Genomic DNA, 15044 nt, shown 5'->3' on the forward strand with positions numbered 1-15044 from the left:
TATGAAAATTATTTTTGGGGTACCACCTATGTAGGCAATGGCGCATCTAATGGACGGTTTGGATCATCCTATGGTACGGGCCATACCGTACATTTTAATAAAGTGAGGAGTGCGATCATCAAAATACGGTGAGTAGTGCTATTACAAAATACAACTTATGGAAATGATTTTATGGGCACAACCGATTGATGTTGTGTTCCATCACATGGACGGTTTGGATCAAACTATAACCCTCTATAGATCGGAGGGTTCGGATCAACCTATGAAAATTATTTTGGGGGCACCACCTATGTAGGCAGTGGCCCATCTAATGGACGGTTTGGATCATCCTATGGTACGGGCCATACCGTACATTTTAATAAAGTGAGGAGTGCGATCAACAAAATATGGTGAGTAGTGCTATTACAAAAACTTCGTTGTTTTAGCGCTTCTTTATCAATGTTCATGTATTAATAATTTTTCTTTTACCTTTAGGCTATGGGGTGTATTCCATATTACTTTCTTAAGAGGAAGTCTTTCAAGGATTAATGCAATTATTATTTTTTAATGCAATATTATGTTTGATTGACAAATGTTTAGAGCTTTTGAGAGCAATTACTGATATATTCTTGCTGGTGTTCTTATGATTTTTTTTTAGCTCTATCATTCTCCGGATTTCTTTTATATGATTTTTCATGTTTCAGATCTCTACAAGAAGAGTTTTTTCAACAATCATATGTCAGGTCACTATTCCCCAAGAAGAGTTTCTTCAACAATCATATGTCAGATCACTATTCGAGGGACATCATTTCAAGATTCAAGGATAGTGAGCAATCATGGATATGCCCGCAATGCATGGTTTTTTTCTCTTTTCTGTATCTTTGGATATAGTGTTCTCTTTTTGTTGGCTTTCATGGATTTAGGTTTTGGCTAACCATCCAGAGTAAATGTCCACTAATTATATAGATGGATGCTTGGCTACTTTTATTCCTATTTTGATTGATTGAAAATCTGTTTTTTTTTTTTCATTTCTTAAAGCATTATTTGTTATATTCTTAGTCTGAAATATGCAATGTATGATCTGAGAATTCCTTTGGATTATATTTCCATTCTCCTTGAATTGCTTTTATGAAGTTCAATAATCACATTATGTGGGCCATTTCATGCCAAAAACAAACATTTCGCCATCCAAACGAGCCTTATAGAACTTAATTTGTGATTATTCTGATGGGAAATTGATTGCACGCACAACAAACACAAAGCTCCAATTAAGCCATCTTAAAAAATGTAAGAGCATAAGCATAGTGCAAATCGAGTAAAATATTCAAAATATAAACAACGAAACAAATAGAAAATCAAAACAAATATCTGATAAAATTATTCAACATAAATTCAAAGAAAATTACAAGCACATTTCTTATTTATTTTTTCAGATGTTCCCCAAATTCCCAATTACAAGTAAATAACCTCTTGGTAGTCCTAGAGATCTATAGGGCAATCTAACAGTTAGGGGTGCAACTCGAGTCGATTTTTTAGAATTTGGGTTGAGCTTTTACCTTAAAATCGGGCAGAGTTTGAGTTCATTTCTATTCTTTTTTTACCAAAACCTCAACCCGGTCCGACCCAAGTTGCACCCCTACTAACAGTCGCTTTTCCACTATTTTTCCATGGTTATTTTAGGTGTTTATGTACTCAGGTACATTTTAACATACGGATCCAACATTTTATTAAATTGTTTCTATATTCTTGCAAAGGATTTGCTAGACAATTTCGCGGAAAGGCATTTTGCAGCTGACTTTTGCATGAGAGAATAGCCACCTCAGATGAATTAAATGAATAAGACAAAATCAGCTGAAAAGTGAGCCTGTACGGCTATTCTCTCATGCAAAAGTAGGCTACAGAAAGGCATTTATGTGAAATTCCTTTAGAAATCCCTTCTTGCATTAATCAGTTGTACGAGCTATTTTCATATTATTTTCGTAAATCATATTTATGTGTTTTTGCACAAATCATATTTATTTTATTTCCCATTCATGCCGGGATTTGCTAGGGACCATCACAGAAGGCATTTCGGCGACCAGCTGTTGCATGAGAGAGCAGCCACATAGGCTCACTTTTCAATAGATTTTGTCTTATTCTTTTAATTCATCAGAGGTGGCTGCTCTCTTATGCAATAGTGGTCCGTGAAATGCCTTCTGAGATGGTTACTAGCAAATCCCATTTGTTAATTATTAGTCCCTACCTGTTTTAGATTTTGAGAATCGATTTTGACTCCAAAGCTGATTATTGAACACAAAGTTACTCGAAGGCCTAGTTTGTTTTGGATTTCCAAAACGGATTGTGAAATTCACAAAAATGATTATTTTACTCAAAATTAAACAAAATCTATCCTCTCAATTTTCGATTTTTACAAGAAAAGGCTAGCCCTCCTTAAAAATAGCCGCAAGGGTAAGAGGGATCCCCTCATTCCTATTTTTATGGAAAAATCTCTCTTCAATCTACCGGGATTCTCCACTATAAAATAGGCATATAAATGGGGAACTCTTTGCAATCTAAAAAAAGCAAGTGGAACCTTTTAGTCCTTCGTTACCCAATTAGAATAGAAATTCTAATTGCAAACAAATCTACCAAAATCAATTCTTATGGATTTAGGACTCCATTTCTAACAAAACTACTAATATCTAATCTAGAGATAATAATGAGGACTTGCTTTGACGTTTCCTAACTATTTTTTCTCTCTTTCCTTGTTTCTAAAAGAGAGAGGTAGGATTCCTGGTTAGACTAGGATAGTGTGGTTGAGAGAGAAAACAGAATTGGAAAGAAAAGATTTGTTCGTGTAAGAGAGGGAGAGTTGGAAAAGGAGTTATGGGCGTTCTTTAAAAATATATGGGATTTACGATTGTGGTGGTGATGAGCTTATTTTGTCTTTGGAAAACCTCCCTCTTATATAGAGTTTTCCTTCTGCTTTCTTCTCTACAACTGCAATAAAAATGGTTGAGACTTGGGCAAGTAGTTTTTGTCGTGCCAATGCAGATCGAATTAGCGAACTTCCTGATCATCTTCTCGTACGGATCCTCTCTTTGTTGTCAATGAAAGAAGCCGCAAGAACTTCTCTTCTATCAACGAGATGGAGATATCTCTTCGCTTCCCTTCCTCACCTCGTGTTCGATCAACGACTCCTACCTATAAGCTCTGACTTTTGCGAGACTCATTGTTGTTGGGATTGTTGCGAGATTAAGCCCGACGAAATCCAAAAATGGGTTGGTATCGTCGATCAGATCCTTTCACTTCACCAAAGCAACGGAATTCAAAGTTGCAAAATAGCAGGCATTTGTTTAGATGAATGTCGCTCCGACATAGACCGATTCCTTTCTTTCATGACGGTGAAAGGAATCCAGAGGCTTGTTCTTAAGAACCTGTTAGACATGAAACTCTATAAGATCCCATCCGGTGTTTTTCACTGTGAGTCTTTGCGAGAATTGGTGGTGCGAAGTTGCACAGTAGATTCTATTAGTTTTGAAAGTTTGCGCAGACTTGAATCCCTAAAGTTACAAGATGTTGAGGTGTCTGAGGATTTGGTCTCAAATATATTGTCGTCTTGTAATCTTCTCAAGGAGTTGGAATTGTGCTATTGTCCTGGTATAAAGAATCTCAAGATTGAGATTCCCAATCTTTTAACGCTTAAAGTATTGACAGATTGGTCGTCTATCATACGACTGAAGAATGCTGCACGACTGGTGAACTTTCATTTACATATTACCCCCTCAAATCGCAAGAGATTACCATTTCAAGAAGACAAAAAATTTTATCAGTTTTTGAGGGATATTGCAAAAGTGAAGTGCCTCCAACTGGGTTATCATATTGGGGTAGGTCATTTTATTTATGGATTTGATCACAAATTGTGTAATTATCTGTTTTTAATCCTAATTTTGTCTCTTTTTTTCAAGCATTTGTGCATAGAAAAGCTGCCTGAGAATTTGAGTTACCATTTTCCAAATCTAAGGACTCTCAACATGGTTATCGACTTTAATAATGCAAATGATGCTAGATTTTTTGCTGTCTTGCTGAAGGGCGCCCCTTATTTGCGAAATGTTACCTTACTGGTAACTGACAAAAAAAAAACACTCTGATTAATGGATGTTGGTTTAAGTAAATGATTTCTTTCTCCAAATTATAAATATTGACATTTCTTCTCTCTATCTCTTTCAGTCTCATTCTCCAATTTTGGAGAGTTTCAAAGAAAAGATAGAGCAAGATTATTGGAAGAAATTGAATTCTTTTTACTGTATGAGGCATCACCTTGTTACAATTTGGATAAACTTCTGGGATTTCTCTATTAAGCGCGATCTAGGGATATTGGAATTCTTGCTCATTAATGGATTAGTGCTAGAGGAGATGCGTATTTCGTACCATAAATGTTATGAAGGAGGGATAAAGAGAACAATGAAATCGCTACTCCAATTAAGCGCTTCTTCTCATACTCGATTAATATTCAAACGCGATGAATGTTATGGGTTTTCACATTCGGGATAAAGAGTAAAAAGAAATTGCTACTCCAACTAAGGGCTTCTTCCCATATTCTATTAGTATTAGCATGTGATGAACGTTATGTGTTCTCAAATTCACATTAGTTGTTATTTCTTTGTCATGAATTTCTACAGATGAAAATTTAACATTCTCTATGATTTATTTTGTATGATTCATTTGAGTGAACTTAATTGATTTTAATTTCACATGAGTAGTTATTTCTGTCATGAATTTTTGCTAATGAATATTTTACATTCTATGTGATTCAGTTGAGTAAAGCTAATCCTGAAAAAATTCAGTTTTCCATCATTACTTTGTTTACTCTTGAATCATGATAAATGCAAATTGATGACAATGATTCTTGATGTTTGAGAAATCATGAATTTAATCCAAACCTAACTCTAATGTCTTTATAAATACTGGATAGATCTATAGATGCCAAGACAACCAACTCTTGGGATATTGTTAAAGATAGCGCAGCCAACTCTCCATGCAAATCTGATCACACAACACAATCCCAATCTCAACCATATTGTTTCCTTTTTAAGGATCTGTATCACCCATCAAATCTCCCAAGTATCTATTTTATGTGGTCACAAGGAAAGGGAATGGAATGGAAAGATGTCCCAATAGATAATTTTTAAACTCCAGGTATTGTTTAGCTGTCATTTTGTAAGGTAAGTTGTTCAAGGTGACATTATTAAAAAAAGTTTCAAAATATCTTCCATTATTATAATTTGCAAAAGGCATCTCAAGCCCGTATTTTCAAATATTTTCCATTTTCTGATCTTGTAAACAGCATGAGAGAACAGCCAGGGCCAGTGCAACCCACCGACTGACTTTTGAATGAGAGAACAGGCTCATGCAAAAGTTGGCCGCAAAATGCCTTTCTGCAAAATTCCCTATCAGGAAAGTGTTTCTATTGGATACCTTAGATAAGGTATCTAAGGGATCGCTCAAAAAACACAGGGGGGACACATTGTTTGGATGATCCAAAGCATTCATATTTGATAGGCCCTGACATAGATAGGGTGTGCCCAAATAATCAGCTCCATAAGATCATCCCAACCCTTCGATTTGTGGAGGTTAAAAATGGATAGATTTTGGGAGGATTATACCCATCCATTTTAACCTCCATAAATCTAAGGGTTGGGATAATCCTGTGGAGCTGATTTTTGGGCATACCCTATCCATGTCAGGGCCATCAAATGAATGGTTTGCATCACCCAAACAATGTGGGACCCTGTGCAAAGCAGGGGTACGGCTACGTACCTCTAGCCCTCCCCAAACCCTGCAATGGCGAGAGCCTCGTGCACTAGGCCGCCCATATACTCGTGATCCGCTAATGCCGAAGCAGATAGACTAGCCTGAGCTAGAGTTGATCGTCCTTCACTAGATATTTTTTATTTCTTGCCTCCTTTATATTTTCCTTTTGATGGGTAAGCTGGGGTTTAGAAGGGACCCCTACCGATTTATTTCGTAAAGAGAAAGATGATAGAATAAGAGCACATAACAACTCTAACTCGGAACATGCGAGAGGGAGAGCCAAAGCTCAACACATATGAGCGACAAACACTAAGCCTAAGAGATCAAAAATGCTTAATACTTGTGAATTACATAATCAGCTAATTTGGAGGGGGTATGATGGGCTCTTTGAGTGCATTTTGGCCAAATTTTCTTGTGTACTTCCAGCAATGATTCATTTGATTCTTTAAGTTTTGATGTCTCTTGATCACCACTATCCTCACGATCGATTGGAATCAAATTTGGAAAAGCCTTACCAATTTTGGGTTCCGATTCATCATCCTCTAAATTCTAAATGATCTAGAACCGCATATGGGTTAGATAATCTAATGACATTAGATTCTAACTTTTTCCCTTCTTCCTACTCTGACGATTTCTCATTTAAGGTTAAGCCTCTGCTAGTTGAAATTGATTCCTTAAAATTATCTTCTAACTTTTCTTTTCTCTCTTCTGTGGTGACAGGAACACCATTGAAGGATGAGTATCTGCTGTTCAAGGTTGCTTAGATAATGTCATCTTCTTTCTTATCTTTTGCCTCTTCAGTAATGATAGGATCCTTCCTTGCAACTGGTCTCCATTCCTTCCTTCGATTCGTTCCATTCTCATTTTTGTTGGCTTTAGGGCACATGGTGTTAGAGTGATTGAAGGACCTACATTCATTACATGAGGGGCGCCATTCATATTCCACCTCCTGATGATAATTACCTAGGGAAGTCTTGATATCAATATGAACAGGAAGGTCCACTCCCGCGTCCACTTCGACGCAAACTCTCGCATAACACAATCTAGTTGCCTCCCCATTTTGAGAATCCATATATAATGTCTTCCCGATTTTACTCGCGATTTTGCTCAAACAATGGGCTGACCACAATCTCAAATGCAATCAAGGAAATCTCACCCAAATCGGGACTGGTGTGAGTGATAATTTTTCTAAAGCGATGTCACGAGTCCATTTTCTTAAAACTAGAGGGCGTCCGCCAAAGCTATAGCTGCTTCCCTCTAGGATCCTTTCACAATGCTCATGATTGTTGAACTTGAACAGGAAGAACCCCCCTTGAAGATTATACATATGTAAATCTCCTCTTAACTTCCAAACTCGAGTTAGGTGATCTCGCAATGGCGGGAAATACGGTCTCTTTCCAAGAAAATATCCAACAAGGGATGTCTGCCAAGCTTTATCATTCTCCTCCAGCTCTTCCTCTTCAAATACAAGGCCAGGGTCATGTTCTTCAGACTCTTTAAATTCCAGCTTGAGGGAAGCTTTGACATCTTTGGTTTCAAAAAGAGAACTCCAAGCATTTCCATTCTAATTTGTGTTTCGATCCTCGCAATGATCTTTTGATAGAACACCGTTCTATCATAAAAGAAAATAGGGAAGAAGATGATAGAAAAAAGGGAAAGAATGAGTTAATTCGAGGAAACTCAGGCCTCCAATGAGTTAATTCAAGGAAACTCGATCTCCAAGAGGCAAACTGCACTAAATTTGATTATTCCTTTTCTGAATAGCCATACGGCATGTACATTATATAGAAATTAGGGGATGCAAAATAAGGAAACATAAATGGGAAAAGGAAATAAGGAAACCTACTCTACTATGGCAATACTTAAATAAAGAAAAATAATCTAATTCGGGAAAACCATTCTTACACTCCCCCGTCCTTAATTTCAACCTTGTCCTCAAGGTTTGAGATTAAGCGATTATAATTCAAGGACTTGATCTCGTACAAGATGTTCCAAATTTCTTCTATCTTCTCTTTTTCTTTTTTCTTTCTTCCTGCTTTTTGCCTTTTCTTTGTCTTGTAATTAGTCACCATTTTCCATATCGTTATCTCCATTTGCAAATCAATCAAATCATGCCATTCATCAAGGCTTCTTTGTTGTACCTTTTTGGAATGATTGAGGCGTTGATGCACGGATGGTTGCGGGTGAGGATCTTCTCTTTGGCGTTGGAAAGGTTGAGAGAAGCGACAAGTTTTATGTTTCTTTCTTTTTAGATTATTTCCATAATTTAGGTTTCCTTATTTTCCCCTTTCTATTTCTGCTGATTTTATTTCCTTAATTGCTACCATAGATTTCTATAAATCCATGTAAATGCTGTATGGCTATTCTCAAGGAATAATATTCGTTTCAGTGCTCTTGTACATTGGATGCCTGAGTGTCCTCGAATTAACTCCCTGAATTCTTCATCTTTCTCTATTTTCTCTCTTCTTTTTCTTTAATTTCTGTTTTGTTAGAACGGTGTTCTATCAAGTTGGTATCAGAGCGGTTTAGGGGATTGGTATCAAGGATTTGAAGGCGTATTCCATGGTTACAAAAAACAAGAATGGTTCGTCATTTGAAGAACAATCCTTGGAAGCGAAGTTGGATGCAAAGATCGATTCGAGATTCCAAGCTTTCGAAGAGAAAATAATAAAGATGTTTAGAGAATTTCTTTCTCAAAATCTTAATCCTCCTCAGGTGATGGCACCGTCACCAGGCGTAAAGTTACGAGAACCTCTAAGTGAAGACTTCAGCGAGAGCATCGTCGAGAAGGCTTCTACAATAAAAAAGAAAAGACGCAACAGAAAAAAGAAAGAAAGAAATCAGATCAAAGAAAAAGCGAAAAACTACAAAAGAAAGTGGTCAATTATTATCAGTGTTGTAGAGTCCGAAAAAGTCAACACCGAAAAACTTGTCGCTTCTCTCAACCTTTCCAACGCCAAAGAGAAGATCCTCACCCGCAACAATCCGTGCATCAACGCCCCAATCATTCTAAAAAGGTACAACAAAGAAGCTTTGATGAATGGCATGATTTGATCGATTTGCAAATAGAGATAATGATATGAAAAATGGTGTCTAATTATAAGACAAAGAAAAGGCGAAAATGAGGAAGAAAGAAAAAAGAAAATGAGAAGAGAGAAGAAATTTGGAAAGTCTTGCTCAAGATCAATCACCAACCTTGGGGATAAGGTTGAAATCAAGGACGGGGGAATGTTAGAAATAAATTTTCTTATTTTGATGCTTTCCCTATTTATGTTATTGCTATCTTATATTAGGTTTCCTTATTCCCTTTTTTCTTTTATGCTTATTTCTATTTCCATATTTTGCTTTTCCTAATTTCTATATAATGTAGATGCCATATGGCTTTTTGAGCAAGCAATTTGCATATTGGAGGTCGATTTTCCTCGAATTAACTCATTGGAGGCCTGAGTTTCCTCGAATTAACTCATTATTTTCCTTTTCTCTATCATCTTCTTACCTAATTTCTTTTCTGTTATAATGGTGTTCTATCAAGTTGGTATCATAGAACTTTCCTGGTGGATGCCTCTGACGCGTCTTCAAAAGAACGAGCTCGGTATCAGAGACTTGAAGGCTTATTCCATTGCTGCCGGGAACAAGAATTGTTCGTCGTTAGATGCAAAGATCGCGAATTTGGATGCAAAGATCAATTCGAGATTCAAAGCTTTCAAAGATAAAATAATGAAGATGTTTAGAGAATTTGTTTCTCACAATCTGAATCTTCCTCAGGTGATGGCACTAGCACCTGGCATGAAGTTAGGAGAGCCTCTAAGTGAAGAGTTCAGCGAGAGCACCGTCGAGGAGGCTTACACAATAAAAAAGAAAAGACGAAACAGAAAAAGAGAGAAAAAAATCAGATCGAAGAAAAATCCAAAAAGCCACAAAAGAAGGGAGTTAATAATTATCAACGTTCTCGAGTCCAACAACGTCGACGCCAAAAAATTTGCCATGCCTCTCAACCTTTCCAACGCCATAGAAGCTTTGATGAACTGGATGATGGGATCGGTTTGCAATTGTTGTGGCCTCAGCCCTTGATGATGGTGAGTAATTACAAGACAAAGAAAAGACAAGAAGGACGGAGCAAGAAAAAAGAAAATGAGAAGAGAGAAGAGATTTGGAAAGTCTTGCACAAGATCAATCTTCAACCTTGGGGACAAGGTTGAAATTAAGGGCTGGGGAATGTTAGAATCAGTTTTCATTTTTCTTATTTCTATTTTGCTGATTTCTGTTTCCATATTTTACTTTACCTAATTTCTATATAATTTAGATGCCGTATGACTTTTTGGGGAAGGAATAATCAAATTTAGTACAGTTTGCATCTTGGAGGTCAAGTTCCTCAAATTAACTCATTGGAGGCCTGAGTTTCCTCGAATTAACTCATTCTTTCCCCTTTTTCTATCTTCTTCTTTCCTATTTTCTTTTCTGATGGAACGGTGTTCTATCAAGTTGAGGCTTGAATTTCCTCGAATTAACTCATTCTTTCCCTTTTTTTAATCATCTTCTTCCCTGTTTTCTTTTATGACGGTGTTCTATCAAGTTGTTATCAGAGTACTTTCTTAGTGGATGCCTCTGACACGTCTTCAAAAGAATGAGCTCGGTATCAGAGATTTGAAGGCTTATTCCATGTCTATCGGGAACAAGAATGGTTCGTCATCAGAAGAACAGGCCTTGGAAGCGATGTTAGATGCAATGGCCAATTCGAGATTCCAAGCTTTCGAAGAGAAATCATGAAGATGTTGAGAGAATTTCTTCCTCAAATTCTGAATCCTCCTCAGGTGATGGCACCGTCACCTGGCGTGAAGTTAGGAGAGCTTCTAAGTGAAGTTTTCAGCGAGAGCACCGTCGAGGAGGCTTACACAATAAAAAAGAAAAGACGAAACTGAAAAAAGAGAGAAAGAAATCATATTGAAGAAATAGCAAAAAAGCCACAAAAGAAGGGGGTTAATAATTGTCAACGTTCTCGAGTCCAACAACGTCGACGCCGAAAAATGGTGACTAATTATGGAAAATGGTGACTAATTATAAGACAAAGAAAAGGCAAAAAGCAGGAAGAAAGAAAAAAGAAAAAGAGATGACAGAAGAAATTTGAAACGTCTTGTACAAGATCAAGTCCTCGAAATATCATCGCTTAATCTCAAACCTTGAGGACAAGGTTGAAATTAAGGGCGAGGGAATGTTAGAATGGTTTTCCTAAATTAGATTGTTTTTCTTTATTTAAGTATTGCCATATTAGAGTAGGTTTCCTTATTTCCTTTTCCCATTTATGTTTCCTTATTTTGGATCCCCTAATTTCTATATAATGTAGATGCCGTATGGCTATTCAGAAAAGGAATAATCAAATTTAGTGCAGTTTGCATCTTGGAGGTCAAGTTTCCTCAAATTAACTCATTGGAGGCCTGAGTTTCCTCGAATTAACTCATTCTTTCCCTTTTTTCTATCATCTTCTTCCCTATTTTCTTTTATGATAGAACAGTGTTCTATCATCTTTCTTCGTAGATGAAGATTGCAAAGGAGGCCAAATACCCCGCTCGATCCCTTCCCGCTCGGTTCTTGCATTTGAGTTTTGGTTGAGCTTTGTTGAAGCTTGCTTGAGAAATCTTCTGGGGCAAAACAGGAGCAGGCCTGAAGTCTTTTCCTAGCTTATCCTTGGGATTAGAAAATGGGCGGGAATTTTCGGACTCAAAGTTTTGAATTTCACTGCTGGTAGCCGGTTGCGCTTCTCCCAGTAGCCGGTTTCTCGAATGACTCACTCAACTCGTCAGTTTCCTCATTTATAATTAAAACTGACTTTTCATTTGACATTTCAACTATGGTAGGTTGAATAATACCTATTTCCTACAGGTCTAGGGGGGAATCTTCTGTAATTGCTGGGCTCAAGGGATTGAGAATTACCTCTTCTACGCTCATCTTCAGCCTTTGGGGATATTTTGGTTTGGTTGGAGAGGGCATTTTGTTGATTTTTTCTTTATTGAAAAAACCATGTTGTAACTCAAAATTACAAATGGTGGAATATTTTTATCATTTTATGGTTGTCCTTTGTGACTTACTCTATGGTTTGTCCTTTGTGACTTACTTTATGGTTTGTCCTTTGTGGCTCTTTCACTTTTTGAACCTTTTAGCTCAAATTTTGAGTTTCCCTCCAACTCTTCTAAAGTAAGGTGAAAACCTTTAGTCCCAGATGGGAAAACAGAAGAGAAACTTATTGGCATATATATAGATCCACTTCTCTATATCTTGTGAATGAGAAGAGAAAAAGGGGGATCCTTCGCACATGAGTCGTCGGGTGGCTCGGTGCGATAGACCATACCACACCCGCGCGCCGCCCAGTCTGACTCAGCCGGCCGCGCATGCGTGTGGGCCCGAAGCTTTTCTTTTTTTTATTTTTTTATTATTTTCTTATCTTATTATTCTTGATTAAATTTACTTAATTCTTTGTTACCGTTTGAGAAGCCGTTTGGAAAATGTCTCCACGTAATTAGTGGACCGTTTTGGGAAACGTCTTTACCGCAGTAAAGGGTGCAGCATTTCAACTTCAACGGGTCTTTTCTGTTTTCTATAAAATCGGTTTTTTCTATAAAATCGGTTTTGAGAGATTAGAAAGATATCTTTTGAAAAAGACATCTTCTCCCTTTCATCAATTCCCTGCTTCTGTTTTTTCATTTTCTTCCCCTTAAGTTTTCTGGTCAAGTCATTTCGACTCATATAAGCAAGTTCGATAGGCATCCGGGTCGCATGAGTGCACACCCCTGGAGCAAGAGTTGATGTATCCTGGAGACATACGTCATTGAACCCATCTGCACCGTTGATTACTCATAGTGGGGGAGAGATTTGTCTTAAGGACAGCAAACACGCTTCATGCCTCAACTCGATAAGTGATCTTCTCTGTTTCCTTATTTACAGATTTCTTCTTACTTGATCCATTGAATAGTTCCATCTGCAAGATATTATTTTATTACGTTTTATTTTGTATTCCCATAATTATAGATTTTCATACACTGTTTATAACAATCTTAAGACAAATGTAGTATCTGTATTTTGGGATTAAGATCGAAACCATGTCTTCTCAAACCAAAAGACCTGAGAAATTTAATGGTTCGGATTTTGGGAGGTAGCAAGAGAAGATGAAATTCTTCCTGACTTTTCTTAATCTAGACTACATCTTAAATGATTATGAATCATTGGAGAATGAGAAAGAACCGGCCATATCACATCTCACAGAGAAAAGGAACATAGATAATTATCTTTGAAAAGGTCATATACTGAGTTGTCTCAGTAACCAGTTGTTTGATGTGTTCTTTAGGATCGAATCTGCCAAAGAGTTGTGGGAAACTCTAGAGCGTAAATATCTTGTTGAAGCGGCAAGTTCAAAGAAACATCTGGTTGGGAAATATTTTAGGTATCATGGTTGATGGAAGATCAGTAATGGATCAAGTCATTGAGATCCAATTACTTGAATCCAACATTCTTGCAAGGGGAATGATAGATGAACAACTCCATATAGGTGCTATTATTGAAAAACTTCCACCATCATGGGAAAAAGTTCAAGACACACTTTTACATGATAGGAATGATTACTCTCTTCAATGCCTTTTTGTATTCCTTAGATCTGAAGAGGAAAATCGATTTAGGAAATAAAAATCTAAGGCCTATGAGTTCAACTCTAAGGCAAATCTCACTGAGTCATCACATGGAAAGAAGACTGGAACTGAAAAGAAACATTTTAAGAAGAAGAAAGGCAGTTGTTTTGTGTGTGGAAAATCAGGACATTATGTTAAGAATTGCAGGTAAAACAATAAGAAGAAGAACCCTAAAGAAAATAAAGCACCTAAGGCAAATGTGGCGGAAGATCAATATCTATCTGTCGTTGTATCTGAAGTGAACCTGGTTAGTAATGTGAAGGACTGGTGGATGGACACTGGTTCCACCAGACACATCTGCAGTGACAGAAGTGTGTTTTCTTCATACGAGATGGTGGAGATGGAAAGCAACTTTTCATGGGAACTTGTCGTCATCTTCTGTGGTGGGTAAAGGAACTGTGCTATTGAAGCTTAAGTCAGGAAAAGTGTTGAAGCTCTGTGATGTCCTTCATGTACTAGATATACGGAAAAATTAGGTGTCCAGGTCTCTTTTGATTAAGAGTTCAAACTTGTATTTGAAGCAGATAAGTTTGTGATAACTAAGAATGGTGACTTTGTGGGAAAGGGCTACTCTAGTGAAGGCCTTTTCAAATTGAATGTAACTAAGAATATCATGAATAAAACATCATCATCTTCTTCTGCTTACATTACTGATTCTGTCTGTGTATGGCATGGTAGACTAGGTCATGTTAATTATGCTTCACTCAAGAAAATGACGAACTTAGGACTAATCCCTAAGAGTGATCTAACACAAGAAGGAAAATGTGAAATCTGTGTGCAATCAAAATACTCTAAGAAGCCTTTTCACAAAATAGAAGAAAGAAAAATTGAACTCCTAAGTTTAATTCACAGTGATGTATGTGACTTAAACAATGTATTAACAAGAGGAGGTAAAAGGTATTTCATCACATTTATAGATGATTTCTGTAGGTATTGTACTGCTTATCTTATCAGAAATAAAGATGAATCATTTGATAAATTCACTACATATAAATCTAAAGTAGAAAATCAGTTGGAGAAGAAAATTAAAATCTTAAGGTCAGATAGAGGTGGTGAGTACACCTCAAATGAATTTAGTGAATTTTGTAAACTCATGCAATAATTCATCAAGTTACTGCACCATATTCACCTCAACAAAATGGAGTTGCTGAACGTAAAAATAGAACTCTACTTAACATGGAAAATTCTATGCTAGGAAGTTTTGGATTACCTCAAAACCTTTGGGGAGAGGCTCTTCTGTCTGCTTGCTATGTGTTGAAAAAAATTCCTTTCAAAAACTCTGACAAAACTCCATATGAGTTATGGAAGAGTAGAAAACCTCATTTTAAATACCTCAAAGTGTGGGGGTGCTTAGCTAAAGTTAGGATTCCAGATCCTAAGAGTTTTAAATTAGGTCCTAAGACTGTGGATTGTGCTTTCATTGGATACGCACAAAATAGCAGTGCTTATAGATGATTCATAGACAAATGGTGGAATATTTTTATCATTTTATGGTTGTCCTTTGTGAATTACTCTATGGTTTGTCCTTTGTGACTTACTTTATGGTTTGTCCTTTGTGGCTCTTTTGCTTTTTGAACCTTTTAGCTCAAATTTTGAGTT

General features: G+C 36.9%; 1 protein-coding gene across 1 annotated transcript; it reads left to right on the top strand.

Moving 5' to 3' along the window:
- The first annotated feature begins 2969 nt into the window (after positions 1 to 2969).
- On the top strand, positions 2970 to 7272 carry LOC143861530 (F-box/FBD/LRR-repeat protein At1g13570-like). Its single transcript, XM_077372445.1, has 4 exons — positions 2970 to 3845; positions 3927 to 4082; positions 4189 to 4378; positions 7073 to 7272. The coding sequence occupies exons 1-4, from the start codon at positions 2970 to 2972 to the stop codon at positions 7270 to 7272; spliced, it is 1422 nt and encodes a 473-aa protein (XP_077228560.1).
- The last annotated feature ends 7772 nt before the right edge of the window (positions 7273 to 15044 follow it).

This window comes from Tasmannia lanceolata, unplaced genomic scaffold (assembly GCF_043159265.1).
Source record: "Tasmannia lanceolata isolate RefF3 unplaced genomic scaffold, GAP_Taslan_0.1 ptg000037l, whole genome shotgun sequence".
Lineage (NCBI taxonomy): Eukaryota > Viridiplantae > Streptophyta > Magnoliopsida > Canellales > Winteraceae > Tasmannia > Tasmannia lanceolata.